Consider the following 24,262-nt stretch of genomic DNA (forward strand, 5'->3'; position numbering starts at 1 on the left):
AAATGAAACTTAACGTGGGAAGTGAAAGTCATCCATTTTAAACCTAAGAAAGATAGGTCAGTGTATTTTCTAAATAGCGCGAAGATAGGAAATGTGGAGAAGCTGAGAGTTATTGGGTCTATGTACAAGAATCACTTCAAAGAAAATAATGGGCAGGTACAAAAGCATTGTTAAAGGGCTAATGGAATGTAAGCCTTCATCTAAGGGGTCTTGAATGCATTGCTGGAAGTTATGCTACAATTGTATAGATCTCTGTTTAGGTCACATCCATAGTATTGTGTTCAGTTTTGGACACCACACCTCAGAAGAGATAAACTGGCTTTGGAGGGGATGCAGCACAGAATTCTCAGGATTATGCAGGGGCTTAGAGGGTTAAATTGTGAGGCTAATACAGAAACAATAGTAGAAATTGCTGGAAACACTCAGCAGGTCTGACAGCATCTGTGGAGAGAGAAACAGAGTTAACGTTTTGAGTCCGTATGATCCTCCTTCATGCCAAGAATTGCCCTTTAGAAGGTGGCAGTGAGCTGCCTTCTTGAACCGCTGCAATTCATGTGGTGTAGGTACACCCACAGAGCTATTAGGGAGGGAGTTCCAGGATTTTGTGGATGAGCTTTCTCAATAAGTTGTTTTCTTATGGTCATTGAGAAGGCACCAGGGAGGGAGTTCCAGGATTTTGACCCAGCAACAGTGATAGAATTTCAAGTCAGGATGGTGTGTGGCTTGGATGGGGAATTTCCAGGTGGTGGCATTCTCATCCACCTGCTGCCCTTGTCCTAGGTGGTAGAGGTCTCGAGTTTGGAAAGTGCTGTCGCAGGAGCTTTGGTGAGTTGCTGCAGTGTATCTTATAGATGGTACACACTCCTCCCACTTTTTCTGCCCCCCCCCCCCCCCCCCCCTTCAACTCTTGCTGCTCCTCCAGAAGCAAAATCTATGATTGGAGGAGCAGCATGGGTGGGAGGGAGCAAACTTGTGAATGGAGTTCAAGGAGCAGTTATTCTGGCTGGTCTTGCAGCTGCCATGCAGAAGACTTTTGGCTGCACCCTCACCAATTGCTTTTCATCCAACTGCTGGACAATGAGTTTGACCCATTCGACATCCTCCAGGAGACTGAGGTAAAGAAGCAGGAAATTTAAAAAGAGGAGAGCGTTAGCCTGGAAATCTCTGCCAGCAACGAGGCTGGGAGCAGCCTGGGGGAGCCACCATAGCCTCACTCAAGCACAGGTCTGGCTGCCGTCCGTGCAGACAGAGCTGCAGTTCTAGGTTGACCTTTTTGCCGTGACAGAGAGCGGGTGAACATTAAGGAGTGGCCAATTAATGGAAGGGGCACCTGGTCTTCATAAAGAGGTCTTCCATGCAATAGACAACTTCAATCAGAGTTAAACAGCCTTTAGGAGGCTGGTTTGGAGAGGCTGAAACAGCTTCATGAATTTCTCATCATCTGGACCTTCGCTGGGTGCAGCTGGTACTTTGACAATTGTTATTTGCATTTTGGGCGCTCAATATTAAATCATTTCACATTTCCAAGTCTGATGCTTCTCAGACAGCTTGGACACCAGTAATGTTTTTGCTTACGAGAGAGGGTCTTAGATCTGGAACATCAGATTGGCCTGATGTTCCTTTTGTATCATGCTTATGTAGTTTGTGTTTTCTGTTTTGATGATTGTGCCGAATGTTAAAGTTTCTACGAGAGCCACGCTCTCCTGCACATTGGGCAAGTTGCTACTTACTATTCCATGCTTGCTTCTTCAGATCAGAACCATGATTCTCAAAACATTGATGTTCGCCAGCTCCTGCAATCAGCTGAGATGTTATTAGTAGTTGACAATATTATATCACTTGATTTGCCCATATATCTCTTTTCCTGTTCATTCTGATTTGCTTGCCATTCCAGTTTGCTACACAGAACATTGTTTGGTTATCTTGAATCATCCCTGTAAATGACAGCCTGAGCAGCATAACTGCACTCTTATCAGCATTACCTCAATGTACAAAAATTCTCTGCAGTTAACGATATCCCTCCTCTCTGACTGAAAAGTTGGTTGGGAGCCCGCCCACCAAAAAGCCAGCTGGCTTGCAGCCATTTTATACTGGAAGCAGTGTTAGTTGCCTGAGGTTGAGACTTCCACACCTCCTCTGAGGAGGAAGTGCCCCTTTAGAGATCTGTTGGCCAATCTGATTGGCTGGCAGCTCTGTAGACACAGCAATGCCAGGGGGGAGGGTTAAAGGGGGAGTTATGACCCTGGGGGGGTGGGAGGTGCGGAGTAGGGGCGGATGCTGGTGAGAGTGCCTCCGATGGGTAGAGGGGACCCCCAAAGGAGTTCTCTCACTCCCTGGCCTGGGCCTCCCCCACCTGGGTAAAATAGCAGCGGAAGCAGAATGAGGCACTTGTGCCATCAATTGGCCACTTAAGGGCCTCAATAGACCCAGGGGTGGGCAGGCTGTCTGATGCCTGCCCCACCCACCATAAAATGGGAGATAGGTCACGGCAGTGCAAGGGGCACGTGCTGCAGTTTATGAATCCCTTGTCTTCGGACAATCTGGAGAGGGGTCACAAAACTCAGCTACACTTGAAGTTTTAATAATTCCAGGCATTTGAAGTGGCCTAGAAGTATTTGTATTCATACAAATCATAAAAAGAGCTATAATTATATGATTCCTTGTCACAAAAAAATTTTCAGACCTTTTCATCTTCGGCCACTCTCATCCCTGGATGTGGTAGATATTTCTTCTAATGAAGGGAGTCCGGAACAACAAGGCATAACCTTAAAATTAGAGCTTGACTCTCCACAACTGATGTCAGGAAGTCCTACTTCATGCAAAGAGCAGTGGAAATCTGGAACTCTTTTTTCCCCCAAAAAGCTGTTGAGGCAAAGTCAATTGAAAATTTTAAAAATTGAGTTTGGTAGATTTTGTTAAGTAAGGGATATGGAACCAAGGCAGATAGCTGGAGTTGAGATACAGATCATTCATTATCCAATTAAATGATAGAACAGGCTTATGGGGCTGAATGGCCTACTTTTGTTCCTACAAAGGAGAGTACTGAGATCTGGGTTATCTGATCATTTCTACACAAAACACTTTGGCCCTGATACATAAACAAGCATGTTTATGAATGTTTTTCAAGCAACATGAACAGGAATTTTAGTTGAGACTGATAAACTGTATTTGAACTTTCAGTTATGTGTTGGCATGAGATGGTTAAACTGATGCTCATTTTATGTTTTATTTCCCCTTTCCCATGCCAACAATTTCTACCTCGCCCCTTGAGGAGTGGATTTCTTATTGTTTGGTCCCTTGTCCCTCAGCAAGGGACCATTATTCATTTGTGAGTCTTGACAGTGACTTTCAGTACTCCATAGTACCACACATATATCTGTCTGACATTCACATACACCAATGCAGCAGTGCCCTGGTTAACCTATGCTGTGGTTCCTTTAAATATAAGTCTTTCCTTTGGAAAAATGGATGCGTTATCTTGCCTGCCTTCCCTGATTGGTCTGGGAACACAGCAGCAGGATGCTAGTGCTGCAGCTTTGAGAATGAGCTTCAGCAAAGCCCAGTCCACAGATGGTCCAGCCATTCCAGCAGGGAATAGATTGTTAACATCTTGCCCTTTTATTTAGTTTATACAACTGAGTTAGCTTAGCTATCACCACTGCTATAATGTTGGCTCCAGAGGGGTTCAGCATAGCATGATTTATGCTACATATTAGTTAGTAGTTCAAATGCTCTGGATACAGCAAAGACTGTTGGCCCAAACAACATCCTGGCTGTGGTGATGAAAACATGCTCTGCAGCTAGCTGCCCCTCTGGCCAATCTGTTCCAGGACAGCTATGCCGCAAACAAATTGGAACTTTGAACAATTGTCCCCCAAGAAGCAGGGCAAATTCAATCCTGTCAATTATGACCCAATCAGTGTATTCTCATTCATCAGTATGGTGATGGAAGTTGTCATTGTGCTCAATAGCACTGTCAATAATCTTATCATTTTTCATGGGATGTGGGCACCCATCCCTAATTATTCTTTGAGGAGATAATATTGAGCTGGTTTCTTGAACCTCTGTGGAACATTTGGTGTAGGTATACCTGTGGTGTTGTTTAGGTCTGGAGTTCCAGGACTTTGACCCAGTAACAATGAAAGAAAGCAGTATATTTCCAAGTCAGGATGGTGTTTGACTTGGGAACTTGCAGGTGATTGTACTTTTATGCTCTTGTTTCCCTTTTTCTTTGAAGTGGTAGAGGTCGCAGGTTTGGAAAATGCTGGGTCAAGGTAAACTCAGAATGAATAATAAAATGCTGGCATTTAACACACATCTTGCGAATGAATAAAAAAATTGTGTGGAACATTTTTCCACTTTGGGCATGCCAAGTTTGTATTGAGGGCATACAAATCAAGTATAACATAGTGAAGCTCCCTCTAATTTTTCCTACAATATGCCTTGTTATCTCTAAATTTCCTGTCATTCCCTCTGTTCAGTTATAAGGTTGCTCCCAGTCTTAGAAAAAGAAATGTAGCCCTTTCTGGAAAGTGTACGTATGTGGATATTGGATGAGGACAGAATGGGCTCTCCATTTTTGAGTAGCTTAAAAGCCTTAACATCTGTGCATAGGCATAAGTTAGCAGAGCCCAGCACCATGAACTGTACTCCAATGAGAGTTGACATCTTCAGCAGAGGAAAAAATGGAAAGATAAAACATTTAAGAATTTTGGAGCTTTAATTAACATTAAATATCATGTCACAGGAACATGGCAATTAAGCAGTTAACTATGTATATCTGAATAATGTATACGGTATCTCCAGTTTCATTGTGTTTGCATTTATTATGCATCAGTTGTGCTCTTCATTTTGATACCAAATTTGATACTGGAGTTGCTGTTTTGGCCCAAAATACTAAGAGCAACAAATATTATCATTTCTTCTTGGACTTTGTTCACATGCATTCTGAAAGTAGCATCCTGTTCTGGCACATTCTTTGTTGTTATGCCAACATCGATATATAAGATTGTGCATTTTTCTTTTGTTTGTTTCAACATAAGATTCCATGCTGGCTTCATGGGATAACAAAATTCCAAACTGTCCTTAATTACTGCTGTTATCCTGTGGTCAGTTTGCTTTTCTCACTGTTCTCTACATCTGCCAGGAGGCTTTTTATTGTGTGATGAAGTATGCTTATATATTAAACATCGATTAGCTTGCAAAAAAAACTTAGGAAGCACTTCAGCCCAAATATTCAAAATCATACTTTTATTTTATAAGGTAGAGCAAGTCAGTTTTCTAACAGAATGTGCTAACATCACATTGAAAACATGCATATTGTAAAATATAAGTTACATTGCATTATGGCCATTTGACTTTGGCAGTTAAGTTCCATCCCCACCACACAGTTGTTCTTGTTTTTCCTTGTCCAATCCGGTGACTACTTGCATCACTTTTCTTTTTGCCAAGGTCAAAGCAGAGGCCTTATTCAAACTGCTTGCCTTTTTAGAAGAAAAGTTCTGTAGAAACCTGAGCCACAACTGAGCATGCCAGTTGGTAAACTGGAGACATTACATGTGATTTGAATGCACCTGGGTTGGGGTAGTGAAATTCTGGCAGGATTAACATCCTCCAGATTGCTACCTAATAACCCCAGCCAGAAACTGGCTTGCTTATGGATATTGGGTGAGGACACAATTGGGCTCAGCAATAATGCCCCTAAGATAAATAACCTGCTAGCTCACTTTCTCAGTTCACACTTAAAGAATGGTCACCATGGCAAGGTATCATTAGGTGGACAGTGTCCATGGAACCAAGAAAGTAGGGCATGTAAAACTTAGTGTCCATTAAATAATATATGACATTGTAAATGTGAGAAAATTGTATGTACAAAATTCCCAGAAATGTGATCTTTTAATTGTTTTAATGCTCATAAAAATTCAATTTAGTTTTTTTTAAATGTCATATTCCAAGGATTTGTCTGAATTACTGCCTTAAAAAAGACAACCATCAATTCAGCTATTACTTAAATCTTAAAATAGTTGTTATTGTTCTCTGCAGCTGGTACTGGCAACTAGCAGTTCAGTGTCATCCCCAAGGAATTAGTATTAGGATCACTGCTATTCTTGATATATATAAATTAACCAGACTTGAGTATAGGGAGTACAGTTTCAAAGTTTGCACATGAAATGAAGCTTGGCAGTAAATAGTGAGGAGAGTAATAGCAGACTTCAGGAGGACATAGACTGATGAAATGGCAAACACATGGCAGATGCCATTTAATGCAGCTAATCGAGAAGTGATGTACTTTGAGAGGAACAACATGGAGAGACAGTATATTCTAAATGGCACTATTTTGAGGGGCTGTAAGAGCAATCCCTGGGGGTGTACAGTCACAAATTGTTGAAGGTGACGTGGCAAATTGATAAGGCACCTCAGAAAACACAATATTTGGCTTTATAATCAGGGGCATTGAATATAAAAACAAGACAGTTATGCTAAAGCTTCACAAATTATTGCTTCTTAAGCTACAGCTGTGGTATTTACAATTCTGGGCATAATACTTTAGGAAGGATATTTTACAAAGGAGATTTATCAGGATGATACCATGAATGAGGGCTTTCAGTTATATAGTGAGATTACAGAAGCTGATATAGTTCTCCTTGCAGCAGAGGTTTAAAGGTAAACTTAATAAGAGGTACAGTATTCAAAATTAAGAGGGGTTTGACAGAGCAAGAAGGGAGAAACTGCTTCCTCTGGTAAATGTATCAGTGGCCAGAGGTTATAAATTTAAAATAAAAGAACTAGAGGACAAATGTATTCACACAGTGGGTTATTATGGTCTTGAACACGTTTCCTTCCCTTCCTTGACCTCTCTGTCTCAATCTCTGGTGATAGACTGTCCACCAATATCCATTACAAACTCACCGACTCCCACAGCTATCTCGACTACAGCTCCTCACACCCCGCTTCCTGTAAGGACTCCATCCCATTCTCTCAGTTCCTTCGCCTCCGTCGCATCTGTTCCGATGATGCTACATTCAAAAACAGTTCCTCTGACATGTCCTCCTTCTTCCTTAACCGAGGTTTTCCACCCACGGTCGTTGACAGGGCCCTCAACCATGTCCGGCCCATCTCCCGCGCATCCGCCCTCACGCCTTCTCCTCCCTCCCAGAAACATGATAGGGTCCCCCTTGTCCTCACTTATCACCCCACCAACCTCCGCATTCAAAGGATCATCCTCTGCCATTTCCGCCAACTCCAGCATGATGCCACCACCAAACACATCTTCCCTTCACCCCCCTTATCGGCATTCTATAGGGATCGCTCCCTCCGGGACACCCTGGTCCACTCCTCCATCACCCCCTACTCCTCAACCCCCTCCTATGGCACCACCCCATGCCCACGCAAAAGATGCAACACCTGCCCCTTCACTTCCTCTCTCCTCACCATCCAAGGACCCAAACACTCCTTTCAAGTGAAGCAGCATTTCACTTGCATTTCCCCCAACTTAGTCTACTGCATTACAAAAACAGAATTACCTGGAAAAACTCAGCAGGTCTGGCAGCATCGGCGGAGAAGAAAAGAGTTGACGTTTCGAGTCCTCATGACCCTTCGACAGAACTTGATCTGCTTTAGTCTACTGCATTCGTTGCTCCCAATGTGGTCTCCTCTACATTGGAGAGACCAAACGTAAACTGGGCGACCGCTTTGCAGAACACCTGCGGTCTGTCCGCAAGAATGACCCAAACCTCCCTGTCGCTTGCCATTTTAACACTCCACCCTGCTCTCTTGCCCACTTGTCTGTCCTTGGCTTGCTGCATTGTTCCAGTGAAGCCCAACGCAAACTGGAGGAACAACACCTCATCTTCCGACTAGGGACTTTACAGCCTTCTGGACTGAATATTGAATTCAACAACTTTAGGTCGTGAGCTCCCTCCCCCATCCCCACCCCCTTTCTGTTTCCCCCTTCCTTTTTTTTTCCAATAAATTATAAAGATTTTCCTTTTCCCACCTATTTCCATTATAAAAAAAACCCCACTAGAGCTATACCTTGAGTGCCCTACCATCCATTCTTAATTAGCACATTCATTTAGATAATATCACCAACTTTAACTTTAACACCTATGTGTTCTATTGTACTATTGTCGTTGACATCTTTTGATGATCTGCTTCTATCACTGCTTGTTTGTCCCTACAACCACACCCCCCCCGCCCCCTCCACCTCTCTGTCTCTCTATCTCTCCGCCCCCCACACACACACCTTAAACCAGCTTATATTTCAGCTCTTTCTTAGACTCGAACTCAAGTTCTGTCGAAGGGTCATGAGGACTCGAAACGTCAACTCTTTTCTTCTCCGCCGATGCTGCCAGACCTGCTGAGTTTTTCCAGGTAATTCTGTTTTTGTTACCGGAATGTGTGGTGGAAATAGATTCTATAGGAATCTTCACAAGGCAAATGGACACAAACCAGAAGAGGACTAATTTGCAGTGTTATGAGGAAAATGCTAGAGCACGGGACTAAATTTACAGCTCATTCAAAGAGCCAACACAAACTTGACTAGCCAAATGACCACATTCTGCATTGTATGATTCTGTACTAATGATGTAAGAGAGTTGTATGTCCAATTTGCAGATGGCACTATTAGGAGGCACAGTAAGTTGTGTAGACAGGAGCAGGACGTTACAGAAGGGACAAATGTAGACTAAGCCAGAGTGGAGAAAACTATAGCCAATGCATTTGAATGTGGAAAAGTGAGAGATCATCCGCTTTGGATCTGAGACAGATTGGAATGTTTTCTTAATGGTGAGAGACTCTGAGGAGGAACAAAGGGGTTTTGGTGTCCATGTGCAGACATAGCTAAAAGCTGGTACATATTAAAAAACTAATCAAAAAAGCTAATGGAATATTGGGCTGTTTCTCAAGTGAGTTCATAACTGAGGTATTGACGTTTCACTTGTATGGACCCTTGGAGACACACCGTCCTCAAGAACCGAGTTCTGTTATGGATACTGAACCTCAGGAAAGATATAGTTCCCCATGGAAGGGGTAAAATGCAGATTCATCAGGGCTTAAAGTATTAAGTTATAAGGACAGGTTGGATAAACTTGACTTGTAACCCCTTGAGTTTAAGGGTGAACACACTGAGTTATTAAAATGATAAAAGGATTTGAAATGGTAGGTACAATGAAATTGTTCTTTTAGTGGAGGAATAAGAGAGCATAATCTTAAATTTAAAGCCAAGCTATTTTTGAGTGAAATCAGAAGGCATGTTTTCATACAAAGAATGGTGGAAATCTGGAATTCTGTCCCCAAAAAGCTGTGGGCACTGGGGCAATTGGAATTTCCACGACAAATGAATAGAATGTAGTTAGACAAGGGTATCAAGATGAAATGGAACAAAGATAGTTAAATGGACAAATTGAGGTACAAATCAGCCGTAATCTGAATGGAAGAACAGGATTGAGGGGCTGAATGGCCTTCTGTTCCTGTGGCACTAGTTGAGGACAGAATCACATTGGCCACAGTGCCTTCTGTGATTGAATATCCTGCCAATATTTGCTGTCTAGATTTGCATATGAAGAAAGCTTCCTTGGCCAGTACAGTAGTAGTGCCGGGAACACCTGCGCAACTGACCCAGAAACTTTAGGAATAGAGTGTGAAGGAGTGGAAGACTGATGCCAACATAAATAGGTGGGTCATATTTATGAATAAGCATTGTAATATTGATGCACAGGGTGGGGGGTCCTTTTAAGTTCAAAGGCGAATGAATTTAGAGAATGGCGGGGCGAACGAAGAAACTGAAATCAGCTTCAGCTTGTTAGGATGGGTATGAAGTTCAAAGTACAAATATTTGACAAATTTTTAAAAATCTGTACCTTGATTCAAATTTTGAAAAATAGGCAAAATATTGATGCTTAAAAAGCAATTACAAGGGGAATATGAAGCTGAACGTGATGTAATATTATCCATATAAAGTACAATGTAAAACATAAAAGCATTTCTTCCATATGACAAGCCTGGTTTTCTGAATTAGCTGGTAAACCATTAGCACAAATACTCATACACATACAGAAAAAGGAGGATTGTATTTTCAAATTCAGATTTTATTGTGTGGGTTGTTGCAGTGTCATGCATTTTTAGAACAAGGGAGCATTTATTGGAAAAAAAATGAGCATGTTGGTATGCCAGCTTAAAAATAAGTTTAATGAAGCACCAAGTATCCTGGAGGCTAGATTATGCATACCAGGAAGGTACCAGATTGATCCCCAATCTGTGCTTTTAATTAGTTGTCCAAAGTAAAAATGTGATAATGCTGCGATCCCTGAATTAAGTTAGAGAAGTCAGACCTGGATTCCTGCTCTTGATGTAACTGTATGGACTTGGGCTAAGAGCAGAAAAAGGGTCCATTCTGGGATCCACCTTAATTTAACTAACTTGTTGATGCCTCTCATCAAAGCAACAACTTATGATTAGGTTCATAGAGGAACAGAAAATGATATATAAATTATTAGAACTCATTCGAATTAAGAAAAGTGATAGAGGAAGTTGGTTTTCTCTCTGGAGTAAGGAAGGGAGAATTCTTTACATGTTGGAATTCTTTTGTAAAGTGCATTTGATGGAGCTTTGTGTACTTGAAGCTTTTAAAAACATGTATTCCCTGTTGGAAAATCATCAGTTAATTTTTGGAACGAAAACAAAAAATGTTGGAAAAACTCAGCAGGTCTGACAGCATCTGTGGAGAGAGAGAGAGACAGAGATAACGTTTCAAGTCCATATGACTCTTCTTCAGATCAGTTAATTTTTGGATGTTTTCTTGTAATGCAAATAATAATCTTAAAAATTAGAAATTGAAAATAAAATTTTCTTTTTGCAAGAGCTGTCCAGAATTTTTAGTGATTTGCCAAGTAATTCAGGAAACCAAACTAATCATATGGAGGAAATTCAGGATTAAGAAGTTTAAAATATTTTAGATTTTAGCCCCATTGGTGGCATTGCAGCTTATTATATTTTCTTTTTGTGCTTTCTGAATGCTTATTCAACCACAGTTTTTCCTTGCAATGTTCTCTTTTTGTTTGAGTCTAGGTATGGATTTTTGTGACTAACCAAACATTTGTGTACTTTGAAATCTGTAGATGTAAGGATTACCATTTTATTACATGATTAGTTGCAAATTTGTAACAAGCTGCCTCTGCTTATAGATGCCATTAGAGAAGTGAGGAAATACTCAGTGAACAACGGGATTGGAAAAAATGAAAAGCTGCTTCCAAATATGTATGATCATCTCAACATGAAGCTTTTTCGGGCACAAAGGAATCTTTACATATCTGGATTTTCATTGTTCCTTTGGCTGTAAGTATAAATGATGAATAAAATTTAGTATTTTTAACCTCCACAAAAAGCCAACTATACTATTATTAAACAATTAGGGGCAGGTGAAGAACACAAGAAATTTAGGGGAGACAGTGGCGTAGTGGTAATGTCACAGGAATAGTAATCCAGAGACCCAGGCTAATGCTGGTGGAATTTGAATTCAATTAATAAATTGGGAATATAAAGCTAGTTTCAGAAGTGATTCCAGTGAAACTATTGTCAATTGTTGTAAAAACCCATCTGATTCACTAATGTCCTTTAGGGAAAGAAATCTACCATGGTTTGGCCTACATGTGACTCCAGATCCACAGTGTAGTTGACTCTTAATGGCCCTGTAGCAAACCACTCAGTTGAAAGGCAATTAGTGATGGGCAATAAATACTGGCCTTGTCAGCGAAGTCCACATCCCATGAAAGAATAAAAAAAACGATGTACTCAACAATTACTACATTGCAGAATTTACCCTGCTGTATGGGTTCTGTTCTGCAAGAGTAACCTTGGTTCTTATTCTAAACATTCATGATTTTAATTGGAGTCTGTACTCTCTTGTAAACATTCTTTTTAAGTTTAGATATCAAAGTTTATTTTTAGTTTAGTTAACTTTTTACAAATCCTATAGCATCTACTTTTCAGATGAAGTCTGAGTCAGTCATTGCTTCTTGTTTTAAAATCTCCTGCTTTACTCAGAATGACAAAAATGTGGAATTCGCTGCCAAATGAGAGTGGTTGAGGTGAATAACATGGGTGCATTTAAAGGGAAGCTAGATCAGCACATGAGGGAGAAAGGAATATACTGACAGGGTGTGATGAAATATGCTGGGAGAAAGCTTGCATGGAGCATTAACACTGGCATTGACATCTTGGATTTCTGACATGTAAATTTTATGTAATCTCTGGTTATCAATGCTACCCAAAGACTATAATACCATGAAAAGTGCTTGTATTGTCTGAAAACACAATTTCCAGAATCATGCCAAAATCGGCAATGGACCTTTCTAAAATGCTGAATTTATCAGAAATAACTTCTCCAAATTGATACTTGGTGCAAAAATATCTTGAGTTTCAGCTCAGCAATTAAATACAACCATGTTAACAGAGAGTAAAACTTGTGGCGACTGTAAATAATGCTCCAAATTGACTGCATCGGTCAGTTGAATTTCATGTCAGCTTAGAAAGTTTTGCAGTTCTCCAGGACTCTGTCAACCTCCTTCAGCTTAAATCATGTAACATTTACTGATAGTTTGTTGTGTGCTAACTCACGTCAGAATAAAAGCTTATAAGAGTATCAAATCATCGACGTTAACTAATGTTCTGTTACTGCACCTCTGCCTGCTCAATTTAGAATGGTTTTGGAGACTGTATTGGCATGAACTATAACTATACCTTTTTGCACTGAATTTAGTATGCTAATGAATTGTATTTCTAGGTTAGACGTTTTGCTGACTTCATAAGCAACTGGTTCATCTAATTTTGCATTTTTTTTCCTCCCAACATGTTCATGGTTAATCATTCAGGACATGAAAGCTTTTATCAGTTCAACAAGTTCCTGCCAGTTATAAAATGTTGCAGAAACAAAAGGGTTTGTCTCTAACCCTACCAAACCACAGATTCTATGTAAAAACTAAATATAGGAAATTCAGTACAAGCAGTGATGGATGTAACCAAAAAATACATAATTGGGACTTTTAAACAGTGCCAGGGTTATGCTATCTACTTTATTTCCCAACAATGAAGGAGGCACATTTCTGTTCCTTGCGCACACTCGAGCAGAAGTTTTACAAATGCTGATGTAGATTTTAAAGATTGAAAAGAGTGGATCCAATTGCGTTCGTTTTACAATTGAAGGAAATGTGTAAAGTTTAGTGTTCTGCCAAAGCTATTTTACATTTACTTTTATCATCTAGTAATGCATTGGAGTATTTTATATTACTCTTTTGGCCAATGCCAAAAGAATTGCACCCTTTGCAGGGGGGGGTTTAAAAGGTGGACAGCAGAGAGATGTTTAGTGTATTCCTTGTAATCAAAAGCAAGCATTCCTGTTTCATTAAAGACTGCCCCTGATTAGCCTAGCAGGTTGAGAGATAGATATGTATACCCTTTTCTATTTATATTTTTCTCCAACAACCTTCAAAATGAAGAGCAGCTAAACTATTATATAAAAAGTTACTTGAAATAATAGTAACAACCTATCATAATGTTTAAACCAATATTAATGAATATTCTAGAGCAGAATGGAGAAACTTCAGCTGAGAAATCAAATTTAATTTCAGTCAATGTTGTGCTTTTGAAATTTCTTATATTTTTAATACTGTGCTTACATTTTAACTTGTCTGACATGATTACTCTTATCCATACTCTTAAAGCCGACCCACCTTATTTCGTATCATATCCAGGCAATTAAACTGGAAATTTAGATTTATAATTTAAAATATATCATTGTGAAGAGATTAGGTGCAGAAATTTTACATGCATTCTTCTCAAAAGCAAGCAATGCCATGGGGCGGAATGAGCTGCAAAATGCATTTTATTATGGAAGAATCTGGGAAAGTTAAACTTGTTCATTTGTGCTGCAGTCATGTCTGGACAACTAATGGAACCGCCTTTCTGTGAGGCAACAATGTGATATAATTCATGTGGTCTTTTTGGATCTTGTCTTAAGTCTGGCAATTCATGATTACAAATACTTGGATAATGCATTGTTTCAGATCACACTCATCATTGTAGAGCAATGATCTGTTCCAGGTCACCCTTTTGCAATTATTGATACATCTCAGGAAGCACTTGTCCTAACTTCTGAAAGACCTAACTAGTTCCCTTAAGGAAAGCAATGGTAAAATTGAAAGAAAATATTTTTTCTGCATGTGGATCTTCTAGTTAGCAAACATAAGACTAAAAAGAAAAGAGTTGAGTATAAAATTACTGTGATATTGTGCTTACAGAGCAATGTGTGCCCTGTTCAAACAACAGATCTGACAACTTTTCTTGCAGATCCCCTAGGGTCGATGGAGCCTAGTTTGAAAAACCTGTGTTGCAAGTGATAATATCTTCCTACCTATGTCATAATTGACATGTCTGTGGAGATTAGAATGAGAAATGGTATTCCTCAATAAATCAACCCCTGAATTCTCCCTTCATGTTGCTTAGAACTCAGTGTAAACAGGGAGCTTTCTTTGTGTGATTTTATCATAATTGCATCAACTTGATTGCTGCTTTTGAGAAAGGAAGTATTTCAGAATAAGGTTAATGCTTACAGTTGTTTGGACTTAGTTGGACAGGAATTTGATGAACTGAGAAAAGTTGTTATGTGGCTGCACGATTAATCATGTTCAAATTCCCTCCATATGCCTCCCCCTCTACCAAGCTTTCCTCCTCTAAGATGCTTAAAACTTACGTCTTTGACCAAGCATTTGATCATCTGACCTAATATCTCCTTATGTTGTCATATTTTGGTGTCATATTTTGTTTTATAATGCTCCTGTGAAAAGCCTTGGGATATTTCATTACATTAAAGGCACTATATAAATTTAAGTTGTTGTTTTAATGGGAGGGGAAAGCTTTCCAAAAATAGTTTAATTGTGATTGGGTAACCAGCCAAAGTGTAAGAGGAAAAATAAATCGTACAAAGAGTTTCATGTAGTTTAAGAAACCAAAAGCTTGTCTTTAGAAAACTTGAATGATTTATTTAAAACTGCTGCTGAATTTGGAAGAATTAAAACACAAAAAATATTTTTATCACCACTTTCCTTCTCTTCCCTCTAAATTACAACATTCAATTGGTTCTATATACAGGAACTTACTTCCAGCTATTGAGCTAATCCATGGGATACAGATGTAAACTGATACACACATGTGCTTGATCTCTCTTTTGTTAGAATGCCTTTTCCCCATTGGTGCTTCTCTCATTACACAGATCCTACTTCCTATGCTCTTGCCTTGAACAATGTTTTTTTCATTGAACTGTGAAACCTTTCTACAGTATGTATGTTATGACAATTTCTTACAATGGCATACTATTTGTAGATTTTTTTTTTGCAGTGTTCTTAGACGTATGATCACTCTTATCTCAGAACTGGCGACTGCAATGGGAGAAAATCAGGCACTTAAAGTTCAAACAGATAATACCAATGATGCAGCCAAAAGATACATGGTGGAAAATGAAGAACTGAAAAAGGTAATGCCTTGTTAAGATCTACAGTAATGTCTTTACTTTTTAATGACTTAATGTTTATTCCATGTACTTGAAAGGCATTCAAAATACAGGTTGATCTGGTATTTATAAACTGTTTAGTAACTGTGAAGTTAAGATCATTGCATTGCAAACCCGCAAATGTGAATTCCTGCCTGCATTAATTGATCCAGATTTGCAAATTCTTAGTTTGAAATGTTGAATGGCTCCACTGATGCCCAGTGTTTGCTCTATTGAGCAGGGGGGAAGAAAGAAAAAGGGGAAAGAACAAATTGTGAAAGAAAAGAGTCCTCATACCCCACAGAAACACGATTGCTGTTGACCAACTACAGAGCAGCTTTGATAATAGCCCTGGATAAATGTTTCTGACAAAATCATCTGGCTTTTGCAACTGAATGAAAAAGAATGACATTAGTAGGGTCTGAAAAGATGATAATTGGGGTTCAAAAAATAAACAAATTACTATTTCACATCGACAACTTCTGAAAGCATGTACTTTCCTACAATGGAAGAATTGTGGTCCAGACTCTCAGATGTTCTTTAGGAATTCTCATCTGTGAAGTCTGGCCTGGTTATTTTTGACACATTTTTTCACTAAAATTATTCTTTTCTTTGCCCTCACCTAACCTTGAATTTTTCCTCACCTCTCCCACTTGTGTTGTGGACTAGGTTCTGCTTTGATGTTAAAAGGCATTGACCCATCTCATAATGAGAAGGGGCCTTGCAATAGTTTGTGAACTTATAGCAATATGACAGAATCATAAACCAGCAAATTGTGATCGGTATCTGTCTTCATTTAAAAGTTTAATGCTGAAAATTTGCAAACATTCTGGCAGGCTCTGATGGGGGTATACCAGAATAGCTGCAAATTTTTTTGGAGCCTGACTACCCCTACGGCCCCACCTTCATTAATTGCCGGGGAAATTCCCGCACGTGCATCCCTCTACCTCCAAATCCCCACTCATCCTGTGACCAGGTAGTGAATCTGGTCAGATATCTGGTGGGAGTCTGGGAACATTTATGTAAATGAAGATTGGCAATCCTGGATCACTGGATGTGCAACCAACTTTGGGGCATGTGTGTACCATGCCCATTTCTCATTTAAAAATCACTGCCTTGCAATTGGGTGGAGTTTTCCACCTCTTACATTCCTGATCAGGCACACCAGCCTCTCTGACTGTGATCAGAATTTTTCCCAAAAGAACCAAAAAGTAAGTGGCCCACTTACAAACTTCTTTCAGTTTTTATTGCCCAGCCACACACACACCCACCCGACCCCCCAGCTCACCAGTTAGGCGCTTGTGCTGGCTTAGCCCTGCATCCTGAGTTCTCAAACTTTGCTGAGATCATCTGTGGTGGGCCTCTTTCTCCCATAGCTATTCAGATATCCATATATTGAAAAAGCTTCCAAATCTGCTGCATTGAGCTATCCGAGATGGATTGAAGGATAGTTCCCAATACTGTCGTAAGACACTCTCATTGAATTCACAGGTATTCTTTGTTTGTGAAGAATATCTTAAGCGAGAATCTTAAATCTTGCTTAACGTTTGCACTCCAAATTATTTTTTTATTTTTACTGTTGAGTTGCTTTGACAGAGATTGGGTATAGTTAAGTGTAGCACCAAATAGTACAGACAGGATGAGAAAGTTGCAATGAGATATTGCTAGATTAAGTGAGTGGGACAGACAGACTTCAATGTGGAGAAGTGTGAAGTCGTACACTTTGGATCTAAGAACGATAGATCAGAGTATTTTGTAAATGGTGAGAAGCTAGGAGCAGTGAAATCTAGAGGTCTTTCTGCAGAAATAACCTAAAAACTAGTGGGCAGGTACTAAAAATACTTCGAGTGATGGAATGTTGAAAATTATCTCAAGCAGGCTGTAATACACTGGGGTAGAAATTATGCTGCATCTGTATAGGGCTCTAGATAGACCCACCTGGAGTATTGTCTTCAGTTCTGGACACCATACTTCAAGAAGGATATTGGAGCTGGTGTAGTACATATACACCACAATGATATTGTAGTTTAAAGGGTTATAGTATGAGGACAAGTTGCACAGACTTGGCCTGTATTCCCTTGAAGATAGAAAATGAAAGTATGATTTAGTTTTGTTGCTCAAGATGGATAAAAGATTTGGGTGGGTAGATAGAAGCTTATTTCCCCATGTAGGAGAATCCAGAAAAGGGGGCATAACTGTAAAATTAGAGCACGGCAGCTCAGGAGTGATATCAGGAAATCTTTCTTCGCACAAAGTATAGTGGAAATTTGGAACTCTCAAAATGCTATAGAGGCTAGGTCAATTGGAAATATCAAAACTGAGATTGACATCCTTTCATTCGGCAAGGATATAAAAAGTTGCAAAACCAAGCTTTGTGGGTAGAGCTTAGGAATAAAAAAGAGGCAGCCACATTGTTAGGTGTTTATTATAGACCCCCAGATAGTCAGCGGGAAATTGAGGAACAAATATGTGCACAATTTGTGGAGGTGTGTAAAAACAATAACAATAGAGTAATTATATTAGGTGATTTCAACTTTCCCAACATTAATTAGGATAGACATAATGTTAAGGGCTTGGATGAAGTGGATTTCTTGAAATGTGTAGAGGAGAACTTTTTAGGTCAATATGTAGAGGGTCCAACAAGAGACAGTGTAGTGCTGGATCTAATTCTGGGGAATGAAGCCAGACAGGTGGCTGAGTTGGTGGTGGGGGAGCATTTTAGTGTTAACGACCACAGCATGTTATAGACAAGTTGCAAAAAAATGTTTTGGATTGGGGGACAGTGGATTTTAGTAAAATAAGGCAGGGTCTGGCCAAGGTAGACTGGGAACAACTACTTGTGGCGAAATATACAGAGGAGCAGTAGGGGGCATTCAAAAAGGAAAAGGGGAGGGTACAGGCTCAACATGTTCCCTCTAGGGTGATAGGAAGGAGTAACAAGCCCAGAGAACCATGGATGACCAGAGATATTCAGGTTACGATGAGAAGGAAAAGAGAGGCTTTCAGCAGGTACAAGGGAATCAAATCAGTGGAAGCATTAGTGGAGTACAGAACGTGCAGGATGGATCTTAAGAATACAATTAGGAGAGCAAAGAGGGGATATGAGAAAGCTCTGGCTGGTAAAAGTGGGGAAAATCCCAAGATATTCTATAAGTATATCTATGGGAAGGGGATAACCAGGGAAAGAGTAGGGCCCATAAGGAATCAAGGGGGCAATCTATGGGTGGAGCCAGATGACATCGCTAGAGTGTTGAATGAACACTCCACATCCGTCTTCACCCAAGAGAATGAGGATGAAGATATTGAACTCGGGGAGAGAGACTGTGAGGTTCTTAAGCAAATTGATATAGGGAGTGATAAGATATTGGAGGTGTTGGCAGGCTTAAAAGTAGACAAATCTCCAGGTCCGGATGATTTGTGTCCCAGACTGCTGAGGGAGGCAAGGGAGGAGATCGCAGGGGCGCTGACCCAAATTTTTAATTCCTCTCTGGCCACAGGGGAGGTGCCAGAGGACTGGAGAACAGCTAATGTGGTTCCGCTATTTAAGAAGGGTTGTAGAGATAAGCCTGGGAACTATAGGCCAGTGAGTCTCACGTCAGTGGTAGGGAAACTATTGGAGAAAATTCTGAAGGACAGAATCTATCTCCACTTGGAGAGGCAAGGTTTGATCAGGGATAGTCAGCATGGCTTTGTCAGAGGGAGGTCATGCCTAACAAATTTGATTGAATTTTTTGAGGAGGTGACCAGGTGTGTAGATGAGTGTAGTGCAGTTGATGTAGTTTATATGGATTTCAGCAAAGCCATTGACAAGGTCCCACATGGGAGTCTTATAAAGAAGGCAAATGCACATGGGATGCAGGGTAATTTGATAAGGTGGATTCAAAATTGGCTTAGTTGTAGGAGACAGAGGGTGATGACAGAAGGATGCTTTAGCGACTGGAAGTCAGGGATCTGTGCTGAGTCCCCTATTATTTGTCATTTATATAAATGACATAGATGACTATGTCGGAGGTATGATTAGTAAGTTTGCAGATGACACAAAGATTGGCTAGTTGGTTGACAGTGAGGTTGAGTGTCTTGGGCTACAGGAAGATATAGATGGGATGGTCAAATGGGCAGATGAGCGGCAGATGGAATTTAACCCTGAGAAGTGTGAGGTGATACACTTTGGAAGGAGTAATTTGACAAGGAAGTATTCAATGAATGGCATGACAGGAAGTTCTGAGGAACAAAGGGACCTTGGCATGTGTGTCCATAGATCTCTGAAGGCGGAGGGGCATATTAGTGGAGTGGTGAAAAAGGCATATGGGACACTTGCCTTTATCAATTGAGGCATATATTGCAAAAGTAGGGAGGTCATGTTGGAGTTGTATAGAACCTTGGTGAGGCCACAGCTGGAGTACTGTGTGCAGTTCTGGTCGCCACATTATAGGAAGGATGTGATTGCACTGGAGGGAGTGCAGAGGAGATTCACCAGGATGTTGCCTGGGATGAAACATTTAAGTTATGAAGAGAGGTTGGATAGACTTGGGTTGTTTTCAATGGAGCAGAGAAGACTGAGGGGCGACCTGATTGAGGTGTACAAGATTATGAGGGGCATGGACAGGGTGGATAGGGAGCAGCTGTTCCCCTTAGTTGAAAGGTCAGTCACAAAGGGACATAAGTTCAAGGTGAGGGGCAGGAAGTTTAGGGGGGATGTGAGGAAAAACTTTTTTACCCAGAGGGTGGTGATGGTCTGGAATGCGCTGCCTGGGAGGGTGGTGGAGGCGAGTTGCCTCACGTCCTTTAAAAAGTAACTGGGTGAGCCCTTGGCACGTCATAACATTCAAGGCTATGGGCCAAGTGCTGGTAAATGGGATTAGGTAGGTAGGTCAGATGTTTTTCACGTGTCAGTGCAGACTCGATGGGCTGAAGCATCTCTTCTGCACTGTGTGATTCTGAAGACGGGTAGGCTTATTTACGATATACATCAGTGATCTAATTGAATCGTGGAACAGACTCACGGGACTGAATGACCTCCATGTCCTTTAAAACTAACAGCTACATTGAATTGAGAATAATATCATTCAACTGCATTTTGTTCCTGTTTATTTCTCCATTCTCCAATTTGGAAAGTACCAAATTGAGCACGGTTCTACAACTGCCAGCAGCATCCTGTATATTGTCCAAGTGATAACTTTGTGTGCGAGCCAAGTCGGTGAACTAAGTATGCAGGAACCTCTGCTGGGGAAGTACTACAGTTGAAAAACTGATCCCATCCATCCCCCAAAGTATACACACTCCAGCAAGGAAATTTAATCCTGGCTTCCAGGAGCATTGAGACTAAAATTACTACCCTTTCTCAGAACTGATAACAACATAGGCCAGGAACAAACCTGCCATTCTTACTTCAGTCACACAAGTTGAGGTGTGTGCATCTATTTTTCACTTCAGACTAATCAGCTATTAGATTTGACATCCTGCAGTTCCCTCATGCATTCTGCATTGCAGATAGTCTCAACTGCCAGATTGAATCCAAGACCTAGAGTGAACCACATCACCATTAGATCTATAATTGTTTTCTTGCAAGATGAAAAAGAAATATACTGCAAAATATTTTTTATTACACTTCACATTTCACTAAAGCTTTTATACTTAATCTGTTTTTATATCAATAGGCTTTACGTAGAGGTAAAGATGATGGAAATAAGAAACTGGAAGAGGAAAATGAGCAGCTGATTAAAGAAATAGAGAGATTAAAGGCTGAACTGAAAAAGACCACAGAAGGTAGGTCTTGTAAAAATTGTTGTAAAGTAAATAATACAATGTATTTTGAGTTTTTAAACTAATTTTCTTAGTTAAACAAACTTGCATTTACACAGTGCCTTTAACTTAGTAAAATGCCCCAAGTCACTTTACAGGAGAGTGATCAAACAAAATTTGACACCAAGCACATAAGGCGACATTAGGACCGATGAACAAAAGCTTATTAGCCAAAGTAGGTTTTAAGGAACGTCGTAAAGGAGGAGAGAAAAGTAGAGAAATGAAGAAGTGTAAGGAGGGAATTCCAAAGCTTAGGGCCTTGTCTGCCAATGGTGGAGCATTTAAAATCCAGGATGCCCAAGAGGCCAGAATTGAGAAGTGCCGAAATCTCTGAGGGTTATACAGCTGGAGGAGATTGCAGAGATAGGGAAGGTTGAGGCATTGGGGGGATTTGAAAACAAGGATGAGAATTTTAAAATCAAGGCATTTTAATTATACGGGAAGTTAGTGAACACTGGGGTGATGGGTGAATGGGACTTAATGTAAGTTAGGGTAAAAGCAGCAGAGTTTTGAATGAACTGAAATTTATAGAGGACAGAGTATGGGAGGCTGGCCAGGAGAGCATTGAAATAGTCAAATAACAAAGGCATGATAAGGGTTTCAGCAGCAGATGAGCTGAGACAGGAATGGAGTCAGAAAATGGAAATAAGTGGTCTGTGATGGTGCAGATATGGTCTGATGTATGTTCCCTCAACTCTGGATCAAATATGACATCAAGAATATGGAGAATCTCATTTAGCCAAGTCCCATTCACCCATAACCCCTGTGTTCACTGACCTTCTGAGTAAGCAATGCCTCAATTTTAAAATTCTCATCTTTACTTTTAAATCCCTCAATGGCATAAACCCTCCCTATCTCTGTAATCTCCTCCAGTACTGTAACCCTCTGAGATTTCTGCTGGTGTTGGTGACTCAGGAACAGAGTTTGTGGCAGGAACTAAAGACAGTGGTTTTGGTCTTCCTACTATTTAGTTGGAGGAAGTTTTTGCTCATCGAGTAGCAGATGTCCATCAAGCAGTCTGGAAATTTGGAGACAGTTGAGGGATCAAGAGAGGCAGTGTCATCAGCATACATGTCAAACTTGGTGTTATGTTTCGAATGTTGTCGTGAAGGGCACCATGTAGATGAGAATTGGAAGGGGCCAAGGAGAGATCCTTGGGGGACACCAAAAATAATTATATGGGAATGGAAAGAGAAACCATTGCAGATAATTCTTTAGTTAGAACTGGAGAGATACGAATGGAACCTGACAAGTACAGTCCCACTCAGCTGGATGCAAAAAGAGAAGTGTTGGAGGAGGATTGTGTTAAAAGTCGCTGATAGGTCGACAAGGACAAGTCACAGTGACACAATGAGTATAGGATATAGTTGACAGCTTTACTGACCAACCATAGGAGAGAGGAGAGTTTGGAGATTGAGCTGCTCTCTTCCATTTCCTGTGAACGTAGCAGAGGGAAATACATGTTCAAGCACAGTTCTAATCAAGGCTGCTAATCAATGCAGGGAGGAAGCAGTTTATTTTGATATGAAAACTGGCCTAAGCTTAGATAGCTGGTCAGAATCCATAGTGATTTTTCAACCTGCTTGGTGTACTTTTATTATTTAAAAGAAAGACTGAAGTAAAGTTGTTTTGGGTATGTTTAGCTGTGTTTGTTATTCAGTACATTGACTTCTGCTTGTAAAATAAAGCAGTGTATTTGGTCTTGCCTCAGCTGAAGTGTTGATCAGTCTGCCTTTCAGAAAATTGGAGGATTATGATATCCAGTTCACACAGCAAGGGGAAACTTATTGTTACATGCCATTTTCATTGGTTACACTCTTGTACAACTAGATATTAGGTAGTGAAAGCAGATTCCTATTTGTGAGGAATGCCCATTCACAGGAAACTGGTGACGCTAATCAAAGGAATAATGAGGACAGACCATGGAATTTGTAAGACTATTATAAAAATATATAACTTGCTCTGTCACATTTTGTTTATCCAAGTTTCATTCAACCTGAGTGTCTGACTGGGAATTCAGAGAGTTTTCTTTGATTAATCTAGCTTCCTGAGTGGCACTGAAACCAATTACGGTACCCTATTGCCATCCCAGGCTGAGACCGGTTAATTCAACACAGTCTGGAAATCAAATCTGAGACCTTCCTCGTTTATATCGTTTAGCTTGAATATACTCACTGAACCATAAAAGAAACCCTTGGAAAAAGTATTTTATTGCAACTTTGCAAGCTTTATTGGCTGGCCAATTGTTCACCTGCCAATTCCTTGAAAAATTGAAAATACTTGTGTTATTCTGACTTTTACTGTTCACTGGCCAATAGCAGTAGGAGATAATTAAAATCTTGAGTTCAATACATTTTTCTTCTAAGTTTGGACTGCTTTGTTTTAAACTGTTCTAGCAAAGCTTCAAATGCAGACCTTTGTATCGGAGTAGGAAATGCTATAGATAAAATGTGCATTTATAAGGGCTTAGATAAAACCTCAAAATATACTGGTTCAACTACTAATTGTGTAGAATAAAAGGACTGGTTTATGTTTTTTTTAAAAAACGAGTTTGGGTAAAGTTTTGAATTGGCTACAGGCATCTGTTTAGGGATCAACAATTCAAGTAACAAGTAGTTACTACTTGTTTGAAGGTGTGAGCAAAAATTGTGAGCTACATATGATCTTGTTTGTGTTGCATAGATAAAATGATTTTCTCAAGATAACAGCATTTTATCCTTCAGAAGGTCAAATATTATCAGTTATTTTGTTCTTGTTAGTAACCAGTCCAATATCTCCAATATGACTCTGAAACTGGGCTCCATTTTTTTCCGATTTCAAGCATCCACAGTATTTTGCTTTTATTTCAGGTCATTCTATCTGTGTTGGCTTTTTGAAAGTGTTATCCAATTAATTCCACTCCCCTGCTCCTCATCCATG

The 24,262-nt window shown here is 40.1% G+C and overlaps 1 protein-coding gene across 1 annotated transcript in view; it reads left to right on the forward strand.

Moving 5' to 3' along the window:
- Positions 1–24,262, forward strand: part of dus4l (dihydrouridine synthase 4-like (S. cerevisiae)) — a 66,004-nt gene that overhangs the window by 34,358 nt on the left and 7,384 nt on the right. Inside the window, exons 10-12 of the mRNA XM_041203113.1 lie at positions 11,184–11,334; positions 15,391–15,526; positions 21,199–21,307. Of these exons, the coding sequence (XP_041059047.1) occupies positions 11,184–11,334; positions 15,391–15,526; positions 21,199–21,307 (396 nt within the window). The remainder of the gene's footprint in view (positions 1–11,183; positions 11,335–15,390; positions 15,527–21,198; positions 21,308–24,262) is intronic.

This window comes from Carcharodon carcharias, chromosome 13, assembly GCF_017639515.1.
Source record: "Carcharodon carcharias isolate sCarCar2 chromosome 13, sCarCar2.pri, whole genome shotgun sequence".
In the NCBI taxonomy this organism is placed as follows: Eukaryota; Metazoa; Chordata; class Chondrichthyes; order Lamniformes; family Lamnidae; genus Carcharodon; species Carcharodon carcharias.